General features: G+C 42.1%; 1 protein-coding gene across 2 annotated transcripts in view; it reads right to left on the minus strand.

Moving 5' to 3' along the window:
• Positions 1-22,256, minus strand: part of CTNNA3 (catenin alpha 3) — a 429,736-nt gene that overhangs the window by 121,540 nt on the left and 285,940 nt on the right. For both annotated transcript variants that reach the window (XM_063164177.1, XM_063164176.1), the window contains exon 10: positions 20,155-20,247. In XM_063164177.1, the coding sequence (XP_063020247.1) occupies positions 20,155-20,247 (93 nt within the window). The remainder of the gene's footprint in view (positions 1-20,154; positions 20,248-22,256) is intronic.

Here is a 22,256-nt window from a genome sequence, read left to right on the forward strand (position 1 = left end):
TTTTAGGATCAGAGGTACAGGACACAACACATACCACAGCTAGATAAAAGCAGCAGTCTGGTTGTGCTCAGTCAGTTCAGACTAAAACCAGAAATTATATCCACATGAAGAGAGGAGATTTCACCTCTTTCAGAAAAGACTAACTGAAGGTGCAAACACTGGATCCCAAAGTGATTATTTCTACAGATACTTCTGCAGTCAATTAGCTAGAGAGGCTTTTTCCTAATATGGACATTTATTGATGTAATATGTAATATACATAAACATTTTTAATTTAAAGTAACACATATGCTGAGTAGAAGCTCAACATTCAACTTGCATTTCCCTTTTTTTCCTTCTGAATATTGCTTATTTATCAAGGGGGGAATGATTTTAAGACAACCAAACGTCACGCAGAACATGGGGAGAATAAAAACAACACACCCTTGTTGCTGAGCATGGCACAGAATTAAAAAGCACAGGAAGAGCAAAGGGAAAAGAAGAAAAAAAAACTCAACATCCCAAATGAAATATATTACAAGTTATCTTTCCCTTCCTGGAAAAGGAGGAAACTGTTCCAGTTGCACAGTTGCACTGCCCTTGAAAACTTCATAAAAAGACTTTGCAAGATACTGTAATAGACTAGAATATGCTGGTGCAATAACAATGAGAATTCTGCCTGCCCCATTTTGGTCAGCTGAGTTCCTGACTTGGTAACAAACATTTGTTACAAACAGGAAAAGAGCAGAAGCTCTGATACTGCTAGGAGCAAAAGGCACCAAGGCTGGAATCAAACAGGCTATGTGCTGGGGGACACATTTATAAAAGTGGGGATGCAAGTTGTAATTAATTAATTATGCTGGTTTTGCATTAATTGACATTTGGTGAGGCAGGAAGATGCCACCCACAGAAATGATTTTTCTGAGAGGAGCTGCTCAGACCTTCCTCCATGCCTAAAATCACCAATCAGTGACTGGTTTTGAAGACTGACACGTTGTTAAACCACTAGAAAGCTAAACACACCCCTATGAACACACAGGATAAAAATGAACTCCAGGAAAAGATCTCTGTCCTCTGGTGCCTGGAGAGAGAAGTTCTTCCCTGTGGAGGCTGGGAGGCGTGCACTTCAAGCTTGGAAGGACAGAACCAGGCTATGAGAAACCCCCCTCTGGGGTCAGGGTGAGAAAAGCCTCCCTCCCCTGAGCCTCTGCAAGCACACATTAATGGTTTAAGGTTTATTGGCTCCCCTAGTTGATGTCACCCCTGTTCAGCCTCCTTTTCCATATTAGCATTCCCCCTAGAATGTTCTCTCCTTTTCTGATCCCCTTTGGCTCTCATTTGCCACATTGCTCCACCCCTGTTGGTTTCCCTGGTTTACTGCTCCTCCCTGCACCACTTTTCCCTGTTTCCACTGCTTGTCCGTCAGATCCACCTCTTCTTCCCTTTATTTTACCCCAAGCCTGTTTTTGTCTTTGTCCCTGTACCCTCTTAGAATAAACACCCTCTGGATCTCCCAACAAAGACCCATCCTTGCCCTGTTTGTTAGCTCCTTTCTAGCCAGCGTGCTCCAGGCCCCGAAAGCGCAGGTCGCTCAAAGGGACTCCCTGAAGTGCAGCAATTCCCATTCCCCTCCTGGGCCAGGGGCTGGGCAGGGGAGGCCATGGGGCCCAGCCAAGGCAGGGCTGGGCAGGGGAGGCCACAGAGCCCCAGCCAGGGTAGGGCCGGGCAGGGGAGGCCACAGAGCCCCAGCCAAGGCAGGGCCAGGCAGGGGAGGCCATGGGGCCCAGCCAGGGTAGGGCCAGGCAGGGGAGGCCACAGAGCCCCAGCCAAGGCAGGGCCAGGCAGGGGAGGCCATGGGGCCCAGCCAAGGCAGGGCCAGGCAGGGGAGGCCACAGAGCCCCAGCCAGGGTAGGGCCAGGCAGGGGAGGGTCCCAGCCAAGGCAGGGCTGGGCAGGGGAGGCCACAGAGCCCCAGCCAAGGCAGGGCCGGGCAGGGGAGGCCATGGGGCCCAGCCAAGGCAGGGCCGGGCAGGGGAGGCCACAGAGCCCCAGCCAAGGCAGGGCCGGGCAGGGGAGGCCACAGAGCCCCAGCCAAGGCAGGGCCGGGCAGGGGAGGCCATGGGGCCCAGCCAAGGCAGGGCCGGGCAGGGGAGGCCACAGAGCCCCAGCCAAGGCAGGGCCGGGCAGGGGAGGCCACAGAGCCCCAGCCAAGGCAGGGCCGGGCAGGGGAGGCCACAGAGCCCCAGCCAAGGCAGGGCCGGGCCAGGCACCAGCAGCTGCAGGCAGGGGCAGGGGAGAGTCCAGGTCTCATCGGCTGCTGAGTCCAAGCCTGGCTGTCACTGTCATATTTTCTAGAAAAATCCCCTTGCCCAGGATTTTCTCCTGGGAAGCTGAGAAGCCTCAGCTTCTCCATGTTTTGCTACTTTGGAATGAGGTCTGGAGATTGTTTTATCCAACATGTGAATTGTTTTTACTTAATGACCAATCACCATCAGCTGTGTCGGACTCTGAGGAGTCAGTCACGAGTTTTTATTATTCATTCTTTTGTAGCCTTCTCTCTGTATCCTTCTCTTTCTTTAGTATCGTTTTACTATACCATAATATAATACAATACAATACAATACAATATAATATAATATAATATAATATCCTAAAATAATAAATCAGCCTTCTGAGAACATGGAGTCAGATTCCTCATGTCTCACCTCAGCCTGGGGACCCTCACGAACTCAACACCTGGCTGCTAAGATCCCGGCCCTCCCCACAGCACAGCCACCAAAGAAACCAAGGCAGCTCTGCAGCCTGGGCAGAAAGCAGCCCCTGGCTGGAGCTGAGTTTCTGACACAGCCCCAGTGCTGCCTGAAGAGCCACCACCACGAGTGCTCTGGCCTGAAGAGCCATCACCATCACCACCAGTGCTCCAGCCAGCGCCCAGCAGGGCTCACGTCCCTGAGGGATCACCATCTGCAACTCCCAGGTGAGATCTTAAATCTTTCAGGGCCCAAACAAGGCTTGTAGACCTTCAGTCCTCCCTCAAGTGAGAGAAAAGGACAGAGTGAGGACACGTAGAGGAACAACATGAAGACACCAAGGTCAGTAGAGAAGGAATCAATCTCCTCCCATATGGCAGGAGAATGGGGAGATGCCTTAAGTTTAAGCTGAAATCCTCTTGTGTAGCTATGGAGAAGAATATAATTGACACATCAGACTCTTTTTCTCCACAACTCACTGAAAAGTATGCGGGATGAAGCATTCAAATTGAAAATATGAGCAAAGGCATCTATGCTAAAGTAAGCAGATGTTGAAGTAGCTGTGATCCCATGAGAAGTTTGAACAGAGACAGAGAAGAGTGATGAAGACCCTGTGCTCCCAGGCAGAGAAGGAGACCCCCTCTGTTCCTAGAGATGATTTCAAAGGTAGATAAAGAGAATTTTTACTCTTAAACAGCTCATCCTTACAATAGTACCCCATAAGCTGATGTGGCCTATAAACACAAGTGTGAGAAGGCTGCAGAAAGATGGGAGGGACTTCACAATTGCAGATCTTCCAGACAGCTGCCATTTGTGAAAATTAAACGCTACAACAGAACTGCTTCTTCTGGAGAAGTCTCCATGGCATGGAGGGGGACACTCCTCTCCCTAAGAGAACTGAAGAAAGGTTATTCTAGAGATGATAAACTGACTGAATTGTTCTGTACACTGTTAGTGGGAAAGAAAAGGTTGTAGGGGGGAGGAGAAATGTTCTGAAAGCTTTATTTTGAGTCTTAATTTTCTTCATTTTAGTTACTGCTAATAAAGTTTTCTTCATACCCTTTTAAAGTTTTGAGCCTGCTTTGCCTTCCTCCTGATCCTGTCTCACAGCAGGAAATGAGTGAGTCCATTCTAGTGAGGGCATTTAGCCAGCACTCAGCCCACCACATTATTTGCTGCACTGGCCAGGAAATCTCGAATTGGCAAACCAAAACAACTACAATAATTTTTCTAATTCTAACTCTAAACATTTGAAAACGGTGGAAAGCAGGTTTCAAGCAGTCAGCACATGTATTTTTGTCCAAATTATACTTTTTGTTAGGATGCACAGCACACCCAAAAATTCAGTGCCTATCCCTGTACAGCTGCATACAGGCAATCACCTCCAGTTTCTCTATTTCAATAGCAATACCCAAGATACAGAACTTTCCACAGGCAGTGCAATATATAAAAGCCCATTTCTGTTTAGCTCTACAGCAGCTTCTCCAACACTTCTAAAATTAAGAAATTTGTAGGAGTTGAGGCTTTAACTATTTTCATTCCTATCATGCTTGATCCATTTTCACAGGATCAATTTTCTAAGCCAGGGGCTCAAAATTTCCCCTCAATAATTCTTAGGTCACACTGGTCCTGTTTTGACTCACCACACTAACTAGTTTAGGTTTTAAAATGTGTCCATCAAGACTGAAATACTGAACAGGTAGTTTCTAACTTTTCTGTTTAAGCCCCTAATTAGACATCAACTGAAAGTCAAACTCTATTTCTGCTCAAATACAAGAGTCTTTTTCTTACTGCATTTTATTCTTTGTTTTGGCAGATTTACCAGGTTGGCTCTGCCAAAAGTAACAATGGGATGGTGCAAAAAGCTGTTCCACTATCAGAGCCAGCATCTTTTATCTCACCAAAGATAGCAAGAACCAAAGCAACAACTTTTATTGCATGTGGTGACATGCAATAAAGAGGTGAACTGCTTGGGAAGATCATCAAAACTGTTACAGAATGTAGCCAACTTTATCAGATGGGTGCATTTAGAAATCCTATGACTCCAGATATCCCTGGAAAAGAAGTCCTGAAGCCTGCAGTAACTAGAGGCCAGACAGGTGGGCACCCTGCTCTAGCAGCACAGAGACTGCACTGGCACATCACATGGGCTGCAAATTATCACCTCTAACCACCTCAACAACACCGACCACAGCATTTACCTAAGGCTTCCCTCAGGAAATGTACAGCTACAAGGGAAACCAGCTCCATCCCACACAAAGGCAGCTAATCCTGAATTAAAGAATTAAACATTAAAGGTGACACTGTTCCTTATGGTTCCCCTGGTAAACTGCTCTAACCCTTAATGTCCTCCTAAGAAAAGACTGAATTTCACTTTGGATAAACATGGCTTCCAGACGTCTGGAAACAACTCAGAAGAACATCCCATAGAGCAATTCAGACTGCTAGTAATGAAACCAAAATGCTGTCATAGCTGAACTGCAGAGCACACTACAGACCCCATGTCCTTGTCCTGCCAGGGAACCACATCAAGGTAGGAGACTTTTGGCCAAGCACAGATCCTCAGTGAGCTCTGTTCTGTCTGGAACTGTCCCAAGGCACGATCCACATGCACTGTTCAGGCTGTGTACTCCCAATCTAGCCCAGCAAACTTGAAGACATACATTATCACACTAGTAAAATGGAGACTTTAAACCCTCTTCTCCTGTAAAAAGAAGAAAAAAAAAAACAAAAAAGGAAAAGAAAACTTCACACTGGGACATACTCAGACTCACCAACAAGAGAGCAAGCTGAAAATGTCACTTTCTTAGGCTTCATGAGGTTTATTAGCTTTTCTGCTTCACTCCAACTATTTTTTTTTAATTGGCCTCAAGAAATAACAAGAGCAAAACTCATCAGAAGTCCCTGTTTCACCACTGCTTCCTGATCTAAAATAAGGTTAACATTTGTTACTGGCTAATTAAAAATAGCTTTATTCTACCTTTTAACAGCATATTAGGCTGTTCAAATTCCATTATTACTTTTCCCCCATTTGTATTCCTGCACATAAATATCACAGTTCAGGTTACCAGAAAGCTGCTACTACTCCTGCTCACTGCTGGGGCATTGCACTAGGAGCTAAATTACCAGTTTTCAGATAAATCCTTGGACTTGTGAGCCAACAAGAGTAAAAAGTACATAGGCAGGGCTGGATTAACATTACTAGAGAATACTTTTACAGTCTTTCAATTAAAAAAAAAACAAGGTAAGAAGCAATGGCAAATGTCTGTTACAGCAGTGACTACAGCAGAAGGAAACTAGACATTTCTTAGAAATTAAATATAAGGATATTCTGAATACCAAAAACTGTTAGGCCCTCTAACCAAAACAAGAAAAATACCTTAATAGTTTGGGTTTTGTTTGGTAATTATCTCTCTTTCCAGCTGAACAGGAGCTGGCCACCCAGCTTTACATTCACTTGCACATCCAGCAGACTAATTTCCAACAAAATTAGGTGGGCAAATACATCAACTTGACACAGTAACAGCAGTGCCAAGTTCAATCAAACATTTTTCCAATGTGCTTGAGAAATTTACCTCCAAGAACAGAAGGGTCAGTGGTATGGTCATATTCAGTCCGGATGGTCGTATTCAAGGTGAGCAGTACATCAATTTGTCACCTGAGTCTGACATTTCTAGAGACCAGAATCCATGCCTTTGTTTAAAATCAAAACTATCCTGTGCATCTTACACTGACTGCAATTAATTTATGTAATGTGACTGGTTTCTGAACAAGGTTAATCGAGGTATATACATGGATAACACAACAAAACACAGAAAACTGGTTTCTGAGCTTTTAGAAGGTGCATTTTTTCCAAGCTGTTAGTAAGTACTCATGCTACATCACAAAAGAAATTGCACTACTTGGGACTGTAAAGAAGAAAACTCATGTCCAGCTGGTTTTGATGGAAGAGAACCTGAGGGTTTTCCTCTTTTTTTTCAAAAATGATCACCTGAACGTGTAAAATGCAGTCCTGCAGCTGGGGTGGAGTAACATACTCATCATGGCACAGCCTGGGAAGCAGCTCTGCTGGAAAAGGAGCTGACACCCTGCTCGTGTCAGCAGCACTGCCCAGGGACAGCTGACAGCACAGTCCTTAGTTGGGCAGCAGCTGTGGCTCGTGAAGGCAACTGGAATAAACAGGGGTGGGTTGAGAGCCCAGGAGGAGCCCCTGAGAAGATAGATGAAGAACAGTTTGGTGCAGTATGGGACTTGAGAAATGTGAATACAATGAGAATACAACAAGGTGACACCTCTGGATCACACCTGTGTCCAGTTTGGGGCTCTCTGATACAACACAGACAACAATAAGTAAGGCACGTTCAGCAGGAGGTCACCTAAAGGGTTATGGGCTGGAGGTTATGGGCTCCATTCCCTGCAAGGAGGGAGAGAGATCTGAGCTTTTCCGCCTGAGGAAAAGGCAGCTTCAGAGGGCCCCAAGAGCAGCCCTGCAACACACAGGAGCTGACAAAACCAGCACAGGCTGGCTCTCCACAGCCATGCATGCTGGAAGGGTATTCTGACAGCAGGCAGAGGGAGGAGCTGATCAGAAATGGCCCAGATGCACACAGGAGACATTTCACACCAAGCTTAGGCTGTGGAACAAGTTGCCCAAACAGTTTGTGCTGTCTCTGCCCTTGGCCTTTCAACACTTGACTGGTCAAAGTTTAGAGAAAGGTCAGAGTTCAGTTTGGAATTGAGCATTGAAACCAACAGCTGCGAGCTGTAGACATCCCAAGGTCCCTTCCAACCTGAACCACTGTGGTTCTGAAACACAGTTACTCTGTAACTCCGTGATAAACACTGACATCAATTCCTTCTGGGGCAGAGTGACACACTTCCCCAGGGCCATCTAGGAAAGGTACCAGAAATGCAAACAATGCAAACATGACAGGATTTCCTAGGTCACTAATAGGACACAGTGGTTCTACTAAAGAAACCACAGAAACATGCTGGCTCTCTGCTGTTGTTGCTCTTTCAACACAAAATTGTGGGGAACTTCTGCCAAGCTGTGCCTGGCACTTCTCTTAACACAGCAGGGGAGCTTAAATATCCAGATACACCCAAGCTCTGCAAAAAAGAGAATCTATTTGCTGCTAAGTCAAAAAAACAAACTTGGAAGCAAAAACCCCCACTATAATGGTAAAAAGGTGCAAGGATATGTGACACTGTTGCTTTGGCATCTGGCCTATAAAGCAATTGCAGTAACACAGATATGAAAAACCCATAACAATTTAAAGCTTTGAAAGCTGAATATCTTGTATACAACATATCTAATCATAAAGTGCATTTCAGTCAATATAAATAAATAAAATTGAGGTCGTGTTGATAACAGCCCTAGACAATACAGACACAGTCTACCCAAGGGCTAAGTGCATTCCAAGAGTAAATAAATTACTGGCTGTATGTGTTAATAAAACTGACTTGAATTGCTTGGTAAATTCAAAAACCCCACTGGAAACAGCTGAAAGTAGATGCAGAGTAAAGGGAGATTATTTAATCGTTATATCAAAAGTGACATATGAAGACAAAGCAAGATTGTACTTCCACAAGAGGCTTTCATCCATTTCCGAACATCAGAGAACTTCACCCACAGCCCTCTCCTCCCCTCACAACAGCCCAGAAAATGCCACCTCAGCAGCATCATCCACTCCTGATAGTTATGAGGAGCTAAGTGCACAGGTGGTACATGACCATAAAGTTTTACATTATGTTCAAGATTAAGACACCTAGTGCTTCAGAAAGAGACCAAAAAATCCAACAAGAAACAATGATGCAATAAGAACTCAGCAATCCCAAAAATACTAAATGCAGTGGTGAAAACAAGTAAGACAAATTATGACCCAAGACAAAATTTCCAAGTCCTATTTGCAACCTCTCCTTTAGCAGAACTAGTATTTAAAGAACTTACTAGATTCTTTCTCCTTTCCCACAATTTAAAAAGCAGGAAGGAGGGATATCACTCAAGGCATGTGGTTTAACACTGAACATACCTGACTATTTTGGTAGTAAGTTTGATAAGGTATATATGAGTAATATATGAGTTGTTCTGAGAATATGAGGCAACCTGAAGCTCTGCAAAAAACCTCAGTGAACAAAGAGTTGCATTACCTCACCTTAAAATCTAGCAAAAGCCTTCTTGATAGCAACAATTAAAGGAAGATTAAACTTTTATATGGTTATTAAAAGCTACTGACCAAGGAATTTGTGACTAAATTAAGAGCACACAGACTAAGCAATCCCTCAAGAACAAAGAGAACTGTGGGCAAGGGGGTAACCCAGCAATTCTACAAACATTATTGGTCTGAAACACCAGGCAAGAAATTAAGACAAAATTCTGCACAGTTTTGTGTAGGGGTGTCTGGGCAGTGGCAGCCAGTGATACACAGAAATATATTATTACACTGGGAGAAGATTTTTGTATTTTATGAAAACAAATTGTGTGATTTCATTCAAAAGCAAACCTTCCAACATAGTCTGGCCCTGCTGAGAGGCATGATGCACTCCTCAGGAACAAAGCCAAACCCACACACACCAAGCAGCCCTCTAAAGCTCTTCCTACCCCTGAACACATCTGTGTTTTGGCTTTACTTAGGGACTACATGCACATGTCTAAATAAATCTGAAACCTTCTACAGAAAAGGCACACAAAGTTATCTTTAACAAAACAAACTTTCCATTATTTTAGTTTAAAATGTCACAGAAGCCCAAAAGAACCGACAATGTAGTTAAATATTCAGCATTTACGTTTGGGTACATAGTCACTCTATTTTTTGGAGACAGACATCAGAATAGGCTGAACACTTACAGACTGATTCTTAAGTGCATCCAACAGCACTTTCCTTCCAGAACTTACTTCACCTGACCTGACAAGTGTAGCAGACAGCAGATCCCCAAACACGTAGGGCTGTTTTTGTGGGCCAGATTTCAGGTGTCTGACTTGCATGGAACCATAATTTCAGTTCCTTTTGCTTTGTTTTGCAGTACTGAAACTCAAGTAAGGAGAATAAACATTCCTATTTCTGCCTTTCTTTATACAGTGTCTGTAAGTGACCCAGGGGATGTTTTGGATAGGATATTTGAAGGTATGGGGGTGGATTGCACAAATTCCCTAGTTTATTTCAAGAACCAAAAGTGCATTTTTTGACTCATTATAAAATCACTGTTCCTCCAAACTCCACATACAATATTTTTTGTATTAGCTATACACCCATTAGCCAGGATCTCACCTAGGATCCAGCAAATCATAACACTGGGCAATTACTTTAATTTTAGGTACAGTTTGAATGTTCTAACTAAAAATTACTTTCTTGTAGCCACAGCTTGTATACATGGGGACAATTAGATTCTGCTCAGAAAGCCACAGAACGCTTCACCCAAGTTTATCAAGCCTTAAACAATGCCGTCTCAAAATCCTGATTTCAAGACAAGCACATTCTTAAAATGGAAGCTTAAAATAATCCTCAGGATTTACTGATACATGTAAGAAGACATTTTTAAAAATCTGAGCTCTGCTTATAATGGTTTTGAGTATAAAATAACAACACAAAACATAGTGGAAAGTCTTATCTTCAACAGTGCTCCATCCAGATCTGGAGCTCAGCTACTTGCAGTTCACTGTAAGTATATTTACCTTTGTGTTCCAAGCCTCTTCATGCAGCAAAGCTTTTCAGAGATGTAAACCTCTTCTGTGTTTTCTTAGGCTGTGTAAATGCTCTATCAGAGCACACCAGCAGTACCAGCTACACTGGGGTTCAGCATAAAATGCCCCTGTGTCTAAATACAATCCCCATAATTATCAATCAAATTAGCTGCACACTAAAATTACAGTATAAAACTGAAGCTTTTATCATTAACCTTCTGTTTATTGGATTTTATACCCAAGTAAATCTTTAGTCCGATTTATAATGTAATGCATATAAAACAGAAAGGTCCTTATGGGATGTACCAAACTTGAGAGAGATGAAATAAAACTGTAATGAAACTGGAACAATTGCACTGTAACTACACAACAAATATTCAAGGACTGTAGCTGTCAAGATGAACACACATATGGGTCACATTTATAAACTGGCAGGGGGGAAGGACAGCAGTACAGCTCAACATGTATGACACAACTACTGCTTCATGTACATTTTAAAGTACATTATACAAAATCCCAACAAAAACAGCACAGGAAAATACAAACAAGCTACTATATTAGTATTAATTGGTTCCTCCTTCCCTCTTGGGATTTCTAACAAAACCATCACCATTACAAACAAAACTCTTCTTTAGTAGTTATTTAAATGCCAATGCCCTTCATTTCCTATAACATCTATAAGCTGTGGTATGGTCTGAGCTGAAGCCAACAGCAAGCCTTCAACCTCACACAAAAACAAGTAACTGAACAGACAGAGAGCAGAAATCTTTAGGAGAGTTACACAGAGACAGGAATGTGGAAGTTGGAAATCTATGATGTGCCTCTGGAAAGAACAGGTAGAAACAGCCTGGTGACAAAGTGGGGTGCACAGGCATCCATAAGTGTATTCCATGTCACTCACACAGTCACACACACTCCAGATCTTCACCTGTTTCTGCCACAGTCAAAATCTAAGCAGCAGCAAACACTATTGTGCCCTTTGTGGTCCTGGAGGTTTTCCCTGTCCTCCCAAGGCCTCACTCCATGCTCCTGGCTCCCACTGTGGCTTCAAGGACCTTGCTAGACTTTCCTTGCTGCAGGCCACAAACACCCCAATCTTCCTGGGCTGCTGCTCTCCTGCTGTGGCAGACCTCTCATTAGGGGTAGAAATGAGCCAAGACACAGATTCTCATTTAACAATGTGAAAAGGGTCCTGGTTTATTCTTCTCCACAGCCTAGCCATCCTGACTCTGACTACAGCAAACTCCTGCTGTTGGCTTTTCTGACAGACTCCGACTGCTGGCTATTTCCTGTTGGAATGTGACTGCAAGCATTTCCTTGCTGGCTCTGACCACAGGCTTTTACTGAGCTCCACTATGACTGCAGGCTCCACAGCAGGCTCTGAGTCAATCAGACCCACACTGACCTCCCAGCAGATCTTCTGCAGCAGCTCTCTTCCTTGTTTCCTTCTTCTTTGTGTTGCTCTGGATCATTCCTCCTTCCTCAGGGCTCCTCTGCCTCCTCAAGGTGTAATTCCTCCAGGCCCTCTCTGGCCAGCCAAAACACCCCTTTTATCACACGTATCTTTTTTTAGTCACAGCTTCAACCCAACAAGAGCAAGGCTGTTCTTCTTCTTTGGTAATTAGTACAGCTGTGACTCATCAGAGGTGAGGTCACTTGTAATCCCTTCTTCTACACCTACACTCTCTCCCAGTTCAACACAACACAGCTGTGAACAGACAAATAAGCCAAGAGCCCATACAGAGCACATTCTTCCTGCAGCAGGATTAGTGCCAGAACCACACTCAGGTGATGTGTTTGTCCTCACTTGGAGCAGGACCAGCAATGGGAAGGGCCTGCTTGCATGAAGTAAGAACATTGAGTGCTTGTGGTTTAACCACCGCCAGCACTTGAGAACCACACTTGAAGCCATGCATGCAAGCAAAGGAAAACAGGGAATTCCCATCTTCAGCCAACCCCAGGAAAACAGGGCTCCATGGCTGGTTTTACATCCAATGTCCTGTGCGCTTGTTCTGATGTTCTACTCACAGCCCTGAGGTCAGAACTCTCTACTGTCCATCCTCTTCCTGTCAGAGGTCAATTACAGCAAACTCTCCTGCACAGGACAGCCACCACCATCCTGTTGGCCAGGTCTGATTTCAGCTCCTGGGTGTCAGAGCTACATGGGAAAACAGTTCCATACTCGAGGAAGTTACAGAAAGGGACAGCAAAAATCCAGAGTAAGGTTATGGCATCCCAGCCAAACATATTGGCCACATCTTTTCCTGCTAGGATGTCAATAACAGCACGTGTGGGAAATAAAATGGGAAAACCACCACCACCAAAGGCTTTTATAGAGCTCTTAGCAAATGCAAAATTATCTACAAGTACACACCAAGTTGTCTGTGTAGCCTACAAAATCCTAAGAATAATCTTGAAAATACTACAATCCCATGACACACGCAACGGCATGACCTTATCTGAAAACTGAAATTTAATTTCCATCAATTCATCACATAAAGGTATACTGGGGGGGAAATAGTTTGGTAAACAACACCTGAAATTACTGTTTGCAATAGCAGCAAAAGCTTTGTGACATAAAAAAAGCTTTTCTAACTCAGAGTAGCAAATTAGGACTCTGCCTCCTTGTTAACAGTAATGCACAATCATCTAACAGATACAGGAAGGAAACCAACTGCTGCTGTATTTTACTATTACTTTCAAAGCTGCTGTGACTTTTCTAACTACTTTTAATTAGGAATTTAGTAAAGCAGGCAGTCAAATTGCTATTTTTGCAAATATGAATGCAAAATGGAACACAGAAAATCCCCTTGCAGACCACATTATCTCTCTTTGCCCCATTTAATGACATTATAGCATTGTAGTTTGCGCTCAAAAATCATGAAAACACAAGAAGGGTAGTCATCCATTGCCTTGAATTTGATTACACTCCTGTAAAACCATTTAAAAGCTCTGTTTAAAATCCTGGAAGTTCAGAGACATGAACTAACCAATATTTGTAAGATTTGCCCTTTCACCCCTCTGCAGGTCAGCATTTACATTTGGGTACATAGTCACTCTATTTTTTGGAGACAGACATCAGAATAGGCTGAACACTTACAGACTGATTCTTAAGTGCATCCAACAGCACTTTCCTTCCAGAACTTACTTCACCTGACCTGAAAAGTGTAGCAGACAGCAGATCCCCAAACATGTTGGGCTGTTTTTGTGGGTCAGATTTCAGGTGTCTGATTTGCATGGAACCATAATTTCAGTTCCTTTTGCTTTGTTTTGCAGTACTGAAACTCAAGTAAGGAGAATAAACATTCCTATTTCTGCCTTTCTTTATACAGTGTCTGTAAGTGACCCAGGGGATGTTTTGGATAGGATATTTGAAGGTAGGGGGGTGGATTGCACAATGGATGGAATGGCAGAGGCTGGAAGGGAGTGCTGGGGTCAGCCTGGCCCAGGCAGGACCACGTCCACAATTCCCTTAACATCCTCCTCAGAGCTGTGCCAGCATTTCCCCAAAGCACTGAAGCCTGACCCTGCACAAAGGGAAGGGAATCGTGTGCAGGGAATCAAAATGAATTGCTGTGCCTTTGCTGTCCAGCTCATGCAGAAGGCAGCAGCCATCTCCAGAAGGCTTGAACACAGAGGCACACACAGGACATGGAGCACACAGCCCATCCTGGCACCAGTGCAGCTCCACCAGGCTCACGTGCACCTCACCCACTGCCCTAAGTGTTTGCCAGCTCAGTGCTCCCATCTGTTCCTCATCTGCATCCCCTGGTGACTGCAGGGTGACACAAGAATCCCCCTCATACTGCCAGTGTTCCAGCTGGAAAACAGCTCCAGGTTCCATGTAATGCTGCTAACAGAGATGCACATTGCCCCCAAAAAGCCATGTCAGATGGAGTCATGGATTAGTGATTTGAGCTCCTTGCTTCCACAAGAGCAATGAACTCCCTTGTCAGCCTGTGCTATTTAACCTCTCTATTACTGCATGCTACAGCCACTTACATTTTTGGCTCTTTATTGCTGCCCATCCCTGTCTTCCAAAAACCATGTAAGACTCCATCTCTTAACAGTGGTATTATTTTGCTGTCTTGTACTGCTCTAAGCTTTCCTACCCTGCTCCCCCAGACTCAGTAGGTTCTACACCACAAGAAGTCTCTAATAATGATTCTTTATTGCCATTCTTTCCCTTCCTAGCATTTTGCTGTAGAACTGTCACCAACAAAATGTAGCAACTGTAACTTATAAATCCAGAAAAAAAGGATGAAGTTGAGGAGATTAAAAAAAATACCTTTTTAGGAAAAACACTTTCAAGTTTTAAAGGCAAAGGGAAAAACAAATTGTTTATAAAACATTCATAGCACTATGGTGCAATATAGCAAATGCCCTCCAGCAACTTTAACATCTCAATCAGTCTCATGTCTTATGTACACTGACTGCAGGTGAGGCAAGAGGAGGATAAAACAGGACAGCTTCTGCATTGCTGCAGAGGCTGAGGCTACTCAGGGTTTGTATTTTTGTTTAATATTACAAGGCGAGAATTTGTTGAGGATTCTAGTCTAACTCAACAGATGTTGGAAGATGAAAGTTAAGATTGAAAACAACCCCAAGGCATTTTGTAGTTAATTATTCTCTCTCCAAGTACTATGATAAGTGAGCCAAGCAGTCACAGCCAGCATGAGACTTTCAGGGGAACCTAAGAGTAACAGTGGGGGAGAGGTTCCCCCCTTTCAAACTGTTTATTAGAGAAGCTCAAGCCAAAACAAACATCTGTGTGTACAGAAGCATCAAGTACTGTGCCTACATGAAAACCATCATTTCACCAGACTAACCTTCCTTCCAGAAATAGCACTACTAAGGCACAATACATTTAATTTAATTCTCCACTGAAAGGCTGGAGATGATACCTAAGAAGTCCAATGCTGTTGGATACTAACATCTGTTGTCTGCCTTTTAAGCAGATGGTAGAGAAGTCACTGATTTACCATGTTCTCCCCCATTACTTCTGCCCTGTATCTGAAGGAAATTGTATTAATACAGATAAACAGAGATGCCACAAAGATGGTTCAAGCAAGATGAAACTGTGGTTATTAGTGATGTTGGTGAAGAATCTTTATGAGGCTAAGAAAAATCTTCTTCAATGTTCCCCACTATTTAATGTGCCAGAGCAAATAAAAAACAGATTATTGATTTTTCTCTCATGAAAGAGTAAATATACAGGAAATGCAAACTACTAGCTTCAAAAATCCACAGCATCATAAAATACATACTTGAACTCCAATACCTGAAAAATGCAACACATCAAAAGTCCTTCCCGCTGATCAGCTATCAAGTCACAGTTTTGTGAACAAGAATTTTCATGTTTGATATTACCTATTTCCCATAAAATTACACAGAAGGAAATAATATCCATTTGTCTGTATCAACAAAAATAAAAAAGGCAAGATAATTTAAGTGTAAACCCATGGAAAGAATTCTGTAGCTCTTCTCAAAGGAAGAGCTGAATTCCTCCATCCATTTTCATAACAGAAAAACACAATATTTAATTTCAAGAAATAATTATAGGACATTCCCATGAAAGCTTGATCAAAACTTATAAAGCATAACTAAGCCACAATCATTTCCTAAGAAAGCAAGCAGAGAGCACACAAGCCCTGCTTGGGAAGTAGAGCTGCTCAAGTTGGATTTTTGTGTGTGGGGCACAGAGATGCCACTCTTGGGCTGCTGAAGGCTTCCAGGACACTTTGCACCAAACTGTACTTGGCAGAGCAGAGAAGGCAAGTGGCTGCTGCTCTGCAATGGAGGCTTTGCCTGGATCCCTTCTGCACACACACACACACTCCAAAAAACCCCTCAATCCCCCAACTCTTGGTTCTGTGGTATTTCTGAATTCACTGATAAATGCAGACGGTTTCACATGACTCTGAAGGACACATGACAGGCTTAATATTCTCTGCTAGCAAGATAGGAAAGAAAGCATCACTACAACAGGGCTGAAATTGAAATTCAAAGGAAGGAAGGCTGCAGGGGCTGGTTTCTTGCAAGGCTTGGTGGGTTTTGCCCTTCTCACTGCAGGTACATGTGTCAATAGGGAAACAGCTCTATAATACCAAAATACAGCAGTCAGTTCCAGATGTCACACTGGCATTGAAGAAACAGATGAATTATGCTGGACAAGCCAAATACAAAATGTTCAAGACAGCTGTCAGATCAGTATTTCAATGGTCTGTAAACATGTGTATAAATATATTCCCACTGATCAGCTCAGCATCTTCCTTATCCAGTACCTCTCTCCCTGTTGCCTGAACTGCCACAGTGACTTGTTTACCAAACCAGCATAGCCAAAAAATCACCTTCTAAATTCACCAGTGTGGAATCCTCTGAACCCCTCAGGGAAACCCCCAGGGCCTCACCCTGGAAGGACACACCAGAGTCCCCACCTAGGCTGGAAGAGAAGCTCACCCAAGCAGCTTTTCCACAGGAGATGCTCCTTGGGAACTGGGTAGCAGCATCAACACCACGCTGCCACACACTGCTTTATCACAGAGCAGGCAGTATTAAAAGCTACTAGCAGCATATTGAGTTCTAAGCAGCAAGAAAAGATGGCATTCAAAATCACAGCTGAATCCTCCACAACTGTGCCAAGTGTTACACACTTTTCATTAGTTACACAGAATTGCTTCTCACCTCACTTGATAACCAGATGGTTTCTATCTATCTCTCAATAATTCAGAGAAAAACAGAGCTCACCAAAACACTAAGATCCAAGGTTCTGCTTATACCAGTGCTTACACTTCTTTAAAATATCCAGTAAATTTTTCCATAGGATCAAATGACTTTCAAGAATTTTTAATCACCATCTGAAGATTAAGCTAAACCATGAACACTTGTGTGTTTTTCTTGCGTTTTCCTTCCTTTCATGATGTTCCAGTAATTACCCTGCACCACTCTGGTACCTAGCAGCAAGCTCCAGTGAGAGCTCCCTTTCAAAGGAATTGAGCCTAAAATTCCCTGTTTCAGATACAGCTTTTCTAAAATATCCCCAACTCCCTGCTCCTTACAACTCTCAAGGGATCTTTATGGCAATAAAAAGGCTCCAGGCAGAGCCCTGTGACACACAGATCATCATCCTAGCTGTAGCCTTAAGACCACCCACCTCTGATCTCCACTTGGACACAGCTGTTCCAGTTTTAGGCTCAAGGACATTCTTCTCAAAAGCAGCAGCTCAGGATTTGAAAGCTGATCAGACCATAAAAATGTAAAAACCTATGAAGAATTTGGATAGAGAAAGCAGATTCTCATCTGCTCATCTCTGGTTTCCCACAGGATAGTTCTCCCTCTCTATGTTAACAGGTTTACCATTATTACCAGGTACTCTTAGAGCAACCAGTCTTCCTCAAACACACCACTGAAGGGAAGCACAGGAGTAACAAACCCAAAATGGGCATTAGCAAAACAGCTCCACAGATTTATAGCCTTGCTTTTAAAAACAAAAGCTTGTTGGCTTCTTTTGGTTCTTTGCCTTCCCTTTCTTTGCCATGCACTCAGCTGAAGTCAAGGTTCTGCTGACACACCAGGACAGTAACATGGATTCCCAATACAAGTGACACTGGAGTTCTTACTTACCTGACAATAATCAATTCTCCCATCCAAAAGTGAGTTATGGGAACAGAAATAATCCTTCACCAAATCATGTGCAACCAGTTGTTCAATTTTTATTATTATTACTGATTTAACACTAAATTAATTTCTCATAAAACATTCATAACATTCCAGGACCATTATGTGTTTTGCATTGGCTCCAATATAAATGCCCAGCTTATTTCATTTGTTGAACAGTCAAAATATTTGCTAATAATTTCACTTGACAAAACAAAAAAAGGTTTGTGGATGTGACAGCCTGGTCAGAGAGCAAGAAAAGCAGATAAGTTTTCCCAGAATTGGCTTATGACACTTTAGGGAGTCGAAGATGAACAATGATCACTTGTTATTATAAACAACCTGCAAGAGTTGTTTTCCTACTCTGTGTTTTCCTGCTTTTCTCAAAGATTGTTTATAGGAAAGGGGTTTTCTGCAAACTCCCAAGTGTTTTCTGTAATTGCTAAGGGGTTTTTGGGTGGTACTTTTTGGGGCATTTGGGGTCAGGAGGCTCTTTTATTTTTGCTATATCAGATTTCAATCCACACCATGCTTTCCTTTAATAAATATTTTGTAAAGCACATAAAATACCTTTCTTTTCACTCTGAAGATTTAAGAGCATTGGGGAGTTCTGCATGTGAATTTCCCCACTCTGAACTCTAACTGATATGCCTCACAGGGAACTTAAGAGGGAATTATTTTCCCTATGGAAAGTTTTTAAATGATATGGCATAATCTGGTGTACTGAAAAAAATGCAGGAGCCTTAATCTGCTGTTTCTTACCTAGGTAAAAAGCAAATTGCTTTCACAGGGCATGGTCCTTATCTAAGAAAGTAGCAAATCCTGCACAGTGAACATGCCATTAGTTGTAATATAATCTTCTGTATTTTCCACATTCTCTTTTTAGTCAGATCTATAATCATCAACTAATTCACCCCAGTTTACCTTGAGGTTAAACAAAAGAAAAGAAATAAACCCAAGAAACTTTCATTTTAGCATAGGAAATTAAAAGCCCAGAAACTTAAATGAAGAAAAATCAATATTTTAGTCAAAATTAGATTTTAAGAGTTTCTGGTATCAGATATGGAGGTTTCAATTTCAATTAAAAAGCTGTATTGGGATGCATAATAATCCATTATAAAAGTGCACCTGACCCCTGGAGAAACAAAGAAGCTGGAAGAAGCCTTCTTACAAATCCAGAAACACATTAAATCACATACAAGTGTGATCTGAAACACAGAACTCTTCAAGTTTTAAAAACAGACATTGAAACTGAATTATTCAAGAGAAAACATTGGTTTGTGACATTTTCAGAACATCATACTTCCTTGACAGAAGTTTTTCATTTCTCCAAGACCTGCATTTATTCAACAGGCATAAAATGAACTTCTCAAGCTTGCTATTGAACATATTAATATTTGCTCTTCAACTTTTATTTCAACTACATTACCACAAAAGGGTAAGAATACTTATGCCACTGTGTAAACTACAGTGTTCTTCAAAGAACTAATGATCTTGAAATTAACACAGATCAGATTCACAGGCAGCAGTGAAATCTTTGCTCTAAAAGATCTATGCTGAAATTTTTATATCTCTGTAACTCTGAACACGACAAAGTGAACACATTTTTTGGGACTTATCTTAGAAAAAGTGTATCTGTAGCTGTGGTTTTTTCCCATTCGCTTCCTTAAGATGGAAGTTCAAGTTTTTAAATCGGTGATAATCAGAAGAATTCATACTTTACTGTTGCACAAAAACCAAAACAAGTGGAGAGTCTTTCAAGTTGAAGGTGAAAATAAGTACTATTTCAGAGTAAATTATGCCAAATTTTTCATGTTACTCAAGAAATTGCTCATTCAATCAGGTGTTTCAGAAACAGAGCAGCATATTTTTGCAGCTGCAGTTTTTAAGAACCCCCAGCCAAGACAGACTATTAACCATTTCTATGTTAACCACAGATTGCCTGAGTGTTTGCATTTATCATTTGGCCTGCATTTGCTATGCTGAGCTGTGTAAATGGAATGTGACAAAAGGAACACAAGGAAACATCTGCACTGTGTGACAGCACCTAGGTGTTTGTGACAGTGGGAGTTAAGAGAACACCTCCTACCTGTGGGCACAGAGTCTCAATGTGGTTTGCTGCCATTTGGACAATTTTCGTTCCATCTTCATTTGTTGACAATGAACAAGCAAGATTGGCAACCTGAAATAAAATAAATGGACTTCAATTAGCAATCAGCCTTGTGAGCAAGTATTCCTGCTCACACTTCAAACCTGCCAAAAAACATCTCTGCTAGAAAGCCTTCATTTGGGGGGAGAAATATTTTGTCAAAGAAGGTTTTTGAACAGGGAAACACTGCAGGAGGGAAAAAGAGCTGAGGAAAGAGGTGACAGTGATGAGAAATCTTAGCACCTCACCCCAATTTAGGCTCAGCAGGTAACAGCTGCAGAGTGGTGTTTGGAAAATAGGAGGAAATTTCAAAGTAAGAGCCTAAGGTTTCAGCACATTGCCTGTGATCTTGCCCCTTTATTTTTCAGAGCCCTTCAAACCATAACCAGCTTTTACACAGTCCTTTAAACTTACTTTTAAGACCTTAAAGCTCAAATAAAATTTATCTTGTTGTAATTAAACACAAAACAATTTCTGCCCTGAGCTATCAACAAATTATTCTTTTAGTGGTATGGTTTTCAACTCAAATGATCATATCATACAGCAATATACAGTGCAACCAACAGTGACAAGGTATATGGAAACTTGAAATCTGTGAAAGAACAAATCCATCTTCTATTATAACACACACCATGGAGATACAGCTTCCTTTAAAGTGAAAATCTCTTCCACAATGCTCCACAAGTTTAAATGGATGAAGGAGAAAGTATTTTATAATGTTAATGCAGACCAAACAGTGCCTGAGAGCCACAGCTCTGCAGTGCTGCAAATATCAACACAGCCACAGTCATTTTGGAGTCACCCAAAACTCACACAACAACTTCTACAGTTCAGCTGCCATGAAACAAAAGCAAATCTTCCTTTATCAACATTTTGGGACACCATCACTACTAGTTCAAGAGTAATCTACCACACCAAAGGCTTTTATTATTCTTACTGAATTGATAGAAGTAATTAGCAGACATTAGTCAGTGCACAGACAAATTAATTATTTTTCCTATTGAAAATTCAGAAGAGATTAAGAATCACTTTCTGAAGGGGATGAGATTTGGAATGCAGGGCCTCCCATGTACACCTGTGCCTACACAAAAATACTTTGTACAACTGCCCCTGGTATTCCAAGGGAAATACCAATGGTTCCCTACCCATGTGATGTATTACCTTTTCCACATTAAAAAAGTGGTTAAGACTGAAGAAATCCAGTTTTCATCAATGCACTAACACTGTATTCTCTTTTATTTGGAGTAAACTGCCATAGTTAGGTTGTTTATGCAGTATCTGAACAAATGGGTTTGATTCTATGCTTTCCTTCCTAACTCTTCAGCTTAAACTACCCACAGATGACTTTGTACCATCACAATCCAGCCCTAAAAGATGCTATTCCCTCCCCTCCAAAAAAAGAAATAAAATTAGTTGTTTTTCTTTGGAGTGCACATCAGAAGTTTTCACTACTGCTCCCAAAAATTAATTCATACTGGCTTCAGTATTTTAATTCCTTTGCCTCAGTCTCTGAGGTGCTTGTGTAGCCCTAACTTCAATCTGTGTTCACTCACACTTTGTTCCTACACCACTAAGTAAAATAAAGCACTCCACAGGACTCAGTGCAAACATTATTGATTTAAAGAACTCTTCTATATCTAAAGCAGCAACATTTCAAGGGTAAAATAAAAAGGCAATGCCAGCCATTCCACCAGGACAAAAACTCTCAGCAGCTCAACTTTTTTTTTTTCTTTACCGTAAGGTGACCAGGTTTTTCAAATTCATTTGGCAGTTTCAAGAAAAACTTGACTTTCATTTCTTGGAATCCAGTACAAACTTGTGCAACATGGAGCTCCTGTTTATCAGTGAGGAACTGCTCTGAGCAGTTTTGGCCCTGTCAAGATGAGCAAGGCAGATACAGACAGCTCACAGCAACTTTTTATCCTGATTCCTAGTTACACTGGCTCCAGCATTTCAGTACAAATGCAGTCCTTGATGTAAATTGTGTCACAGTCACAGAACAACAAATTAGGGTGAAAGAGGTTCCCAGAGATCATGCACTC

This window comes from Melospiza melodia, chromosome 9 (assembly GCF_035770615.1).
Source record: "Melospiza melodia melodia isolate bMelMel2 chromosome 9, bMelMel2.pri, whole genome shotgun sequence".
Classification (NCBI taxonomy): domain Eukaryota; kingdom Metazoa; phylum Chordata; class Aves; order Passeriformes; family Passerellidae; genus Melospiza; species Melospiza melodia.